General features: G+C 39.1%; 1 protein-coding gene across 4 annotated transcripts in view; it reads left to right on the plus strand.

Annotated features, from left to right (window-relative positions):
• The first annotated feature begins 1,620 nt into the window (after positions 1–1,620).
• fgf14 (fibroblast growth factor 14) overlaps positions 1,621–10,558 on the plus strand; it is a 129,689-nt gene continuing 120,751 nt past the window's right edge. The window contains exons 1-3 of one of the 4 annotated variants that reach the window (XM_044365424.1): positions 1,935–1,986; positions 3,126–3,236; positions 3,841–3,947. In XM_044365424.1, coding sequence (XP_044221359.1) covers positions 3,890–3,947 — 58 coding nt within the window. In that variant the 5' untranslated portion in view covers positions 1,935–1,986; positions 3,126–3,236; positions 3,841–3,889. Of the gene's footprint in view, positions 1,987–3,125; positions 3,948–10,558 lie in introns of all 4 variants that reach the window. The other 3 variants (XM_044365418.1, XM_044365423.1, XM_044365421.1) reach the window with 3 other exon arrangements.

The raw sequence follows: 10,558 nt of genomic DNA on the forward strand, positions 1-10,558 counted from the left end.
AATTAAATTGACTACATACACCAGATAACAATGTTTACTATGCTTTAGTATCAGGTTAAATTATATTATCATATAACATACCCAATATATCTTCCAAATAATACAATACAAAGGAGTGTATCATCAAAGATTTGTTGAATGAATCCCATTGAGGTAATATGACTTCATGAATGAACATCTATCTACATTACAACACCCCCCTCTACTGACTAGAGCTGGCTATGACTATTTTTAGTGCAACTGAGATCACAATTGTTAATAATTCAAATCTCATGCCAGAATGAACAACCAAAGCACTCATAAAACTGTAATATATAACAGTAATAGATGATTATGTCACTCTTTTTTCTTACACCATGATAATGAATGAATTTAGTGTTTAGCACAACAAGACTTAAAGTGCTTTTTAAGGCTGGTAATGAACTCAACATTAATATACACTATGCAAAACCTGTGTTACTAACCATCAAGGCTAAAGCAATGTTTTAGCAAATAACTGCACACATGTAACTTTCATGAATGTATTACAAAAGAGTACAGTTGTGTAAGATTGTAGGAGCTGTTGTAAAGCTGCTATGGCAAAGGGTGATTCTTCATGTCTGACATCTCCCCACAGATGCCCTCAAAAGCCAATTAACCGTTCTCCCCAGTGCAGTCACATCTCAGTGCATAGGAAGAGCCTTCATGAATGAATTATAGGCAGTAAAACGTTTCCTGCCCAATTTGTTACTTTGTTGTATAAGAGAAGACGTCTTGATGGGACAGATGGTGGATACCAGGGTGTTAAAATAGGAACTCGACCTCTCACATTCTTTCTTTGTGTTTGCTTTTTCTATCACATTTCCAAAAATGAAAATTCCTTGTTACGTAGCTGAGTCTCAAATGGGGCTATAGCAAAAAGCATATACATGTTGCCTTCAAAACCTTACTGTTATGAGTTGAAGGAACGCTGTGTACAATGGCTGTAAAAAGACTTGCTCATACCTTCCTAGACTTTTTTATGTTTTATTTTTATTTTAATCACACTGAATATAATTTGTTTGACACTGACTAACATGAAAAAAATCTTGAATCTTAATACAGAGAACACATCTCTACAAATTGACCTGAATTTATTAACATTACTTAAATGTAAAATAACTAACAGCTTAAAGATTTTATGAGTTTCAGAGTCAGTCTGTTGCATCTTTGCTGATCTGGACACTGCAGATTTCATCCATTGTTTGTGAATCTGTCAAGTTGCATGGGGACTGTGAGTGAATAGCAATTTTCTGCCACAAATTCTCAACTGGATTGAGGTCTGGACTCTGACATGGTCATGCCAGGATATCAACATTTCAAGGACATGTTTTGAGAGTTGTTGTCTTGTTGAAAAAGAAATCTTTTCCACAGTTGTATTTCTCTTGTAGATTTAATTCGACTCCTCAGAAGCCTTCCAAGGCCTGCTGAAGAGGAGAATTCCTCACAGTATGATGCTGCCACCACCCAAGCGGATAGCGCTCTTCTGAAAAGTGAAGCCAATGCGGAAGTGCCTTAAACCTGCATTCTCTCTAATGGCCATCAGCGGGCGACTCCACTGGTTCCGATTGTACAGAAGTCTATGAGAAAATGACCCTACTTCTCACTTGATTTATTACCCCAGTAAACACTTTCCTAATGAGTTTATTGTCTCAATCGCTAGTTTCAAGTCTTCTTCAGTACAGTATGATGTTCATTTAGTAAGTTATGGGCCCGTTTAGAGTAACATAGATGATAAAGCAGCGTATGCTTTAGGGCGTGGCTACGTTATGATTGACAAGTCGCTATCACGGCGACAACGTTGATTACGTAACGTAACCATGGCGTAACCTCAGAGTACGAGCGTAGCTGCTGCTATGTTTTCAGTTCATGAAGTTAATTGTAACATTTTGGTCGCCTTTAATAGTCTTGTTCAGCATTTGGTTGTACTAAAAGACACTCTAAAGAGTCAGATGTTCAGTGTTTCCGGTAAGGTAAGTACATTTTGTTTTAATGGCTTTAAGTCTGTTTTTCGCCAGTGAAAATTAGCATTAGAATTACCACAGTTAACCATAGCCTGTAAATGCACAGTGCTAACCAAGCTAGCAGCTAGCGCTAGGGTCAGTTCCATACTCTCGTCCAAATATGGTAACTTCTGGCTCCAAAAATCAAAGATGGCGACAGTCAAATCGCTAAATTTGAGGCTTCAAAACGGCAGTCCACAAACCAATGGGTGGCGTCACAGTGACTATGTCTGTATTCTTTTACAGTCTATGCCACCACCAGCCTTCATGGTGGGAATGCAGTGTTACTCTCTGCTTATGTGCGGGGTTTAATTTACACAAAACAGATTTTAGTATGACCAGAAAGCATTCTGGCAAACACTTGCTCAGATGTCCATTTATTCCTGCTTCGGGTTGTAGGGTGCTGGAAGCTTTCCCAGTACACACTGGGCAACCTTTCATAACAACATTTAACTTACAGCTTTGGGCAAAAGAGCCACTAGTTCACATAAATTGCATTTCTTTGCTCTATGGGAAGAAACTGGAGCACCTGGAGGAAACCCATGCAGACACGGGGAGAAAATTCAAACTTCTCACAGTTGTTGTACATACAGCATCTCCCATTTAAGCCAAGGAACCTTGTGGCCACCAAAAGGATCTCCACAGTTCTCTTGGCGACCTCACTTATGGCCTTACACACAAACACTCAGGTCTTGAGTACGACCTGCTCTAGGCAGATTTACAGCTGAGCCAAATTCTTTTCATTTCCCTGATTGACCTTACTTGACTTTGTGCATCAGAAATCTTGCATCCTTTCCATTGACTGGTATTTTTCAGTTAACTTGTGGGTTTGTCTAGAGTGTTCCTCTGTATTTATTTATTGGACCTTCAATCATTTAACCAAAAATCCCTTTGTCACACCTAGATTACACACAGGTGAACTCTATTCAACTTACAATGCTACTTCTAAAAACAACTGTCAAAAATTACAGTTAATTGGATTTCAATGTTGTGCAAATACAAATATGGAAAAGTGTAATTTTTTGTAGTATATACCACCATCATGTGAGATGGGAGATAATGATGCATTTAAGACAATGAAGCTTGTTTTTATGTCCTGTTCAGAATGGCAGGGGATGTTACCAGTTCCAGGGAAGTCTCACCGGTGGATCTTCCATTGCACTGCTGTGGGAATTGATGCTAAGAAGGAAGGTCTCTTTGGGAGAGGGAAGTACAGTAAGACCTGATTCACATATCAACATAACAGAGACTGTGTGTCTGGTGTGGATGTGTGTAATATTTTTCAGATGAAGCCAATCTTTAATATGAAAGCCCAGATGCACATATGTAATGTATATTCTTTATAGTACTACAACATTCATAGAAAGAAAAAGGAGACAATGTATTGCTATTGGAGGAGTGATTAAAAATAGGACATCGGGCAATTTTGTTGCATTATTCTCATGCAATTCCATGTGTGGTGTATTTTTGTCCATTTTGTCAGTGTTATACTCAACTATGAGATCGCTGCCATCAGTGTATGAATGTGTGTGTGTGAATAGGTGAATGTTGGCATGTATTGTAAAGCGCTTTGAGTGTTGGGTAAGACTAGAAAAGTGCTATATAAATGCAGTCCACTTACTCTGATCATCCAGTTCATCTAGTTGGGTAACCCCATCACCATTTGTGTTGGATTATGTTAGGCAGTACATTTATATAGTTGTCTCTGTTTACAAGAGAATAGTATAATACCTCACACATTTGCTGCTCTGTTTACCTCAGTATGGCCATTGAACAGTACCACCCACTGTCTCTCCTGTTGGCCGCCCTGTCTCCGCAGATTGAGACAAATACCAGGAGTTCCCTCAGAGCTCATGTTTTTCTAGTCGATGCCTTTGGCCAGAACCACAGAGAGATCAGCAGGAGGCCTTTGTGCATTTCCCCAAGGTCAGGATCGAGTCTTTTTTTTTTTTTAAATCTGAGTGATGGAAAGTGACTAAGGTAACAGGTCCCATGAGAGGATCCTGTTTAGAGGTGGCTGCATCACACCGCCTCCCAGCCTACCTGTTAAGATTACTGAACAGACACCTGCAATCAAGACGTTTTGTTAGTAAAAATATGTTTTTCCCCTCTAGCTTTTATATTTCATTATTTTGTTAAGCCAAGGTAATTCTATTGTCACATCAGAAATGTGGTAGATTGAGGTACTGTTGAAATCAGAACAATTAAACCTTTATTGTGTCTGCATATGTATGCAGTTAGTTGGCTCAAATGTATCACTTCATACCTTTCAGATCAAGAGGCTTTTAAAGTGATGGACCAGGAAGCTTTTGCCAGCAGAAGGCATTATAAACACTGTCTTGACCTTTTAAATATAGAAACAGACATTAGAGACATCTCAAGGGATACTTCTTACTTCTTTTGGAGTTGACCCTGTTCCGCCACTATCTACATGATAAAGTTATAAAGTATAATGTATATAATCTTTAATCATATCATATGTAAGGGTGTCAGCAGCCCCTCTTGTTTTTCCCCTCACCTGCACCTTTCTTTGTGCAAAAAAACCCCAAACTATTCTCTATACAGTTCCCCTGGTTCATGGTGGCAAAAAGGTTAACCCTAACAAAATCTGAAAATCTGTCTTACCTGATATATAGAAAGTAGTTTCAAAGTCAACACAATTTTCAGCTAATGGATGCTAGAATAGGTAACGACTCTAAGGCACTATACTCTCAGCTCTGCTGCTCCATTAATGCTGCTGAGCTACAGAGGAATGGATGCTTTGACTCGGAAATAGGCTTTATCCCTCTAAAAGTGGCTCTTTTGATGACAGTTTTGCGCACACATGCTGCACTTCCTCCTGGATGCAGGAAGTTTGTCCCATTTTTATACTCAACCCATACAGGCCTATATCCCAGATAGATCTGCGCTATGAAATGGTATAAATAATGAAAGATGCAGTCTTTGCAAGTTAAAAAAAGACCCACAGTGCCGTTACATAACAGTGGTATGAGTTATGAGGATAACAAATTAGCGGAGTGAGGGCTGAGTACAGTAACATGCCTGACTAATCGACTGCAGTAAGTGAACACAAATGCAGATTTACAGTATGATTTGTCCTCTTAAATGTAACCTCAGTTTGTTCACAACTATAAATGTTTTCCTGTTTCCCTTGGCAACTTCACCTTCTCTTAACATCACAGCTTCTTGGTTACTGGCAATGTTCCTCTTCCTTTTATCTTGGTTCAAAAACTGTAAAAACAATTCCTCTGCAGGTTATTTAACCTTCTTCAAATTAGATATTCAGGAAGTCTGTGTTTGACACCATACTGTGCATGATTTTTAAGGATACTGTATTTTGAAAGTGAAGAATATTAGGCTCCAGTTTTAGAGCTTATTCTGTGTGAAATGTATGGATTGTACATGGCTGTTTTTTGGCCACTTTGTAACAAATCATATTCTTTTTAATGACTGGGCATACAATCATGTGGTAGACTGTTGAATGTGATGATGTGTGCAACAATAGTGAACTTTCAGAGACTGGAAACTTGCACAAGGCAGATAATGCAACTCAGTGTATATTTCTTTTATGTCATTGTATACATCTTATTGTTGCATGTTAATGCAGTAGAAAATGTGAATGTGAGCATCTCAGAAATATGAGATATAAGCGTTAGCTGCTGAACACAGCTGCATTCAGGAGCTACTGTATGTTGTGATGGAAAGGATAATGTGAATTTGACAAGTCCACAGTGATTTTATTTCAAAACAACAAAAGCTTCGTTAATTAATTTGTGACTTTTTCACAAGATGACTGCACCTACTACTGTGTGTAATAAAGGGGATGTGACGCCACATTAATCAGTTTTCCTTTAGTCACTTGGGGCAGAGCTCCACATAAAGCTAAAAATGACAGACATTTGACATATTATTGCCTTTTATGTTGATATGGCTAACATGTAGGCGAAGTATTGCCTGCCAACACATCCTGCAGACGCAGAACTACATGAGCATTCATTTGGAGTCTTGTTTCTGGCCACCCAATGAATATTATTATTATTCATTGGGTTTCACTCTTCTTGTAGCTCAGTTTTGGTCTCCAATGTCCAATGTCTGAGGCTAATATCTGTCTGTCTTTCACCAGCTAACTTTGTGTGTCTGCCGTTTAGTAAGGGGCAGTTTAGAGTACAGTGGGTTTATTAGAGCTTTTCCACTGAAAGTAGCTGCATGCTGCTGTAGATGTTACTCATATAAAATATTGATTACTGCAGCTTTAAGTCATTATAATAAAATGTACTTAAGATACAAAGTTCAATGAAAGTTTAAAGAATATCATTATTCATCCATAGATACAATTGATCCAAAAACATATGCAAAATTAAGTCTTTTTCAATATAAAAGGGTTAAAAATAAACCTGCTAAGTGACATGTGTAGTACTGTATCTCTGAATATAAATGATGAGCCAGTTTGATTGCATTCACAGTCACTGAACCTGCCAGTCAGGTAGTGCAAAAAACTGCACCCTCCAGTGTGGAATAAAGAAGTTCATGAGGAAACATCCACCTCATGTCTGACACTTAAAATAACCTGATAGTATCACATTTATTGTCCCCGTACTTGTTGCATTTTATTCTGGTACAAGTAGTACAAGATAATCTTATATCCTTGTCTTAACAATGACTTCTACAATCCGCAGAGCAGGTACAGGATAAATACAGCGTACAAGAGTAGAACAAAGTAGTTCACTACATGGCAGATCAGCGCCTAAAGAGGGGCTGAAATAGTTGAAATATTGATTATCTTGTTGGCACTGCAGGAACCAATCAATTGCATGACCGCACATGGCTGCACGTTTGGGTACAACCTCATGAGCACGACTATGTAACTGCACTGTTACAACCATATAGAGTGCATCTCACAGCCATGAGAGAAAGAAAACTTGGACAACCACATCCAAAATAAAGCTCTTCAAATCACCAAAGGGGTCAAACTGAACTGTAAAGTAGCCGTGGAGAGCTCAGCCAGGCTAAAAATGGAGGGTGCTTTCATGATAAGGCGGGAAATATGTTGATTATGACAATTCTCACTGGACAGGAAACTCCCTGAGAGATTATTATAAAAGGGCGTGATCTGAGAGTGGGCTTTATTTTAGGCCCTGTGCATCATTAAGACATGTGTGCATCGCTTCTGGGTAAAGTTTAGAAGAGGGCGTGGGGAGAAAGGCCAGAGGAAGGGCAGTGGTGGCAATGCCAAACGATGCTTGGCATGAGAGTGACCACAGTAGCATTCATTACTAATATCCACTCACTTATTCACCGCTCCATTTGACTCACAGGCCCTTCCTCATACTTTGAGTGACTACTCGATGAAGGCACTTCTTGCCTTGTCTAAAACAAAACTGATAACATCATACTCATCCATATTTCAACCATTTGCCCTCATGACAAATGTTTTCATAGATCTCATTTCATAACAGACAATAAGCCTGCGTAGATGATCTCGGAGCTTTTTTGGTTGGCAATTGAGGAACAAAAAAAAAGACTTCTCATAAGAACAGAGAATGCCAGTTTCCAAGTTGAAACGAGCACCAAGAGGTTCATTAAAACATGAAATCAATGCAAAGTTAGTCACATCTCTAGTTGCTCCTAATAATTCTGTAACATCTATGACCCTGAAGTCTGTTGGTAAGAGAGGCTGAGGCCTAGAAATAATACAACATATGAAGGGATGAAGGGAGTGAAAAGAGGGCTCTTGATGGACATTCTGTTAACAATGACAAAACGTCACCTAATTGTAAACGTAGTCATTATCAGAGGACTATTTTACTATTCTGATTTTTTAAAAGACTGTTTTTGTACCATTTCTACTTTTACATGTACAGTGCACCATGAAGATAGATGAAAGGGGAGTGTGTGTGTGTGTGTGTGTGTGTGTGTGTGTGCTTGTGCACATGTGTGGTGGTAGATAGACTGGAGATTCTCACTAAACTTTTGCTGAGTAACCATAGCTTGCTTGCACCACAGTGACGTGGTATAATTCCAAACACAAAGCAGCTAACTAATGTTTATGGGATTAGATACAAGCTTTTTTGTTTAATTTCCCAAAACTACAAGTTTACAGGACAGTAACACTTCTGCAGCTGAGTAACAAGCAGGCAATAGGAATGTTAATGTTGACCTTGTGTTGTAAGCATCCATGCCCCAAATCCATATTTAATGATAAATCAGAAAAAAACTTTCCTTCTGCTTATCCCTCGCAAATTATCGACATGACATGTTGTTGTGAGAATGTCATTCATAGCCTACAATAGCCTAAATAAACTTTGGGAGCACATCAAGCGCCTTTACACAAAAAGGAAGTGCTTTGGACCCGTCTGATTGGATTGAAATGTAAATGTAAATATTCTTCCCGTTTTATGTTTGCCTGCTTCATTTTACCTAACATCTTAGAGTGGATGGGAATGATTGAAACGCCTTTTTACTGTAAGTTTCGCAATATAGGGGCATTTACGAGGATACAGTGATTCGCGACTTAAAAAGAATGTAGAAGAAGGGTAAAGTGTGTGTGTGGGGGGCGGCGGGGGTCAGCAACAGCCCTCTGGACCCCCTGCTTCCAGCGCCCTTGCACTGGCCCAGTGTCATTGCCCTTATCTGTCTGCAATAATGAATACTGTTAGTCACAATGGATTTTAAAGAGCAGTTGGTTATTATGTGTGTGGGATTTCTCAATTTGTTCTATTGGTCTTTTGCCCTATTAGTCACAATGTGGGTGCACTGGAGAGGTTTTGGAGCCCTGCGCTAAACATCACATATGGTGTTGCATATTAGCAGAGTACCAGTGAGCAGGAAATCAAAACTGGATGCTAATATGTGCTGAACATATCAACTGTCCTGCATGCCTGTGTTTTGTAGTCCATGTGCAGTATACATACACAAATACACCTACCCATTCTGACAAAATTTATATCTGTAAATTAATCCAACCCAGAAAGTTGTTTAATGGTGTTTATAGTGTATTGAAGCTGTTGGAGCACAGTGCCAAACATAAAGTAGTTCTGGCCCTTCAACTCTGTGCCTGGACATCAGCGACTGTGTTGCAGACAACTTGAAGGAGGGAATTCACTGGGCAAAGAGAAGAGCGGTGATGAACACAAGCTGGCTACAATTTGTTTACATGCACAGTTTGTGTTTATGTATATGTGAGTGTGTGTAATGTTTAAATGAAGTCTTTGGTCATGAAGTGGTTCACAGCAGCTGTTCATTTGCGAGCGAACACTTGCTCTAAGCAGTGCCAAACACGGCCCACTCTCCTTCTCTGATTGGTAGACATCTTGGCTGTGGGCATGCTGGGTGAAGGGGAGCGGATGGTTTTAACTCTGCTACTGAACATGGACATAAATGTGGTCCCAGTCTAAGCATTCTCTGAAAGCCTTGGGCATGACTTGGACAAATGCACAAGTTCCTAAATTAAACTACAACAGGCTGATTATGAAACATAATGCTTTTTACATGAATAACCAAATGCAATGGTTTTGAACAGATTGAACTGTAGAAATGTTTTATTATATTGCAAAACTACCCTCAAATCCATAGAATCACACTCCTGTATTAACAACACTGTTTTGAAATCAATAGTACAAATAGATTTATTGTTAAGTGATCTTCAGTTGTCCAAAATTGTTATTAACTAGTTGAAGCACTTAATGTGTTTTCACTGGCTAATTGACATCACTTTCAGTTCATCATTGTCCAGTATTTCAGCATGTATATTAGTCTTTTTCATCCCCAAACAGTAAAAGGCAAATGGCTTAAATATCTTCTCCTTTCAAAAGAGCACATTAGAGTACTTTATGCTGTCATGTGTGGGCATTTATCGTTTCAAGTTAGCAATTAATACTGAAAGGAATGCTTGAATTACTTCAACAAAGCCCATCATGCTCACTGTAACCTTTTAAACTCTTAACACTTTATTTGAATATCTTCAGTCTAATCCAAAGCGTAGCACATGTAGCTCATTCATTCATAGATTGCGCTCACTACTTTAAAGGGTCAGTTCACCCAAATTAAAAATATACTGTATGTGTGCAGAACTTGTATCCTAAAATAGGCAAAACAGCCTGTGTTATCAAACACCTCTTTAAATATTTTCAGATCGTTTATGAATCCCTCCATGTATACCATATATCTCCAAATAATAACACCCATTCATGCAATCTTCACACTCCCCCATGTGCGAGCCTTTTAAATGTGCACAGTAAAGCCACAGAGACCATGAGTAAAACTGGAACCAGTCCATTTATCTCAGTGCATCTTAAATCAAGTTATTTTTCGCCATCAGGAGAAAAGAGGCTGTTAAAACTCACAGGGGAGCCACTTCCTGCTGGCCACAGCCCGGGCAATCAAAAAGAAGTATTCTAATGATCCCTGACAAAATTGTCAGACGATATCCTCCAGGGTGTGATGATACTTTACATTACGGTAGACGGATCGATAGAGAGGATGACATGAGAGGCATCTGCGGAGGGAGAAAGCAGGAGAGCCTGCGGTGCACTGCTCCG

This window comes from Thunnus albacares, chromosome 11, assembly GCF_914725855.1.
Source record: "Thunnus albacares chromosome 11, fThuAlb1.1, whole genome shotgun sequence".
Lineage (NCBI taxonomy): Eukaryota > Metazoa > Chordata > Actinopteri > Scombriformes > Scombridae > Thunnus > Thunnus albacares.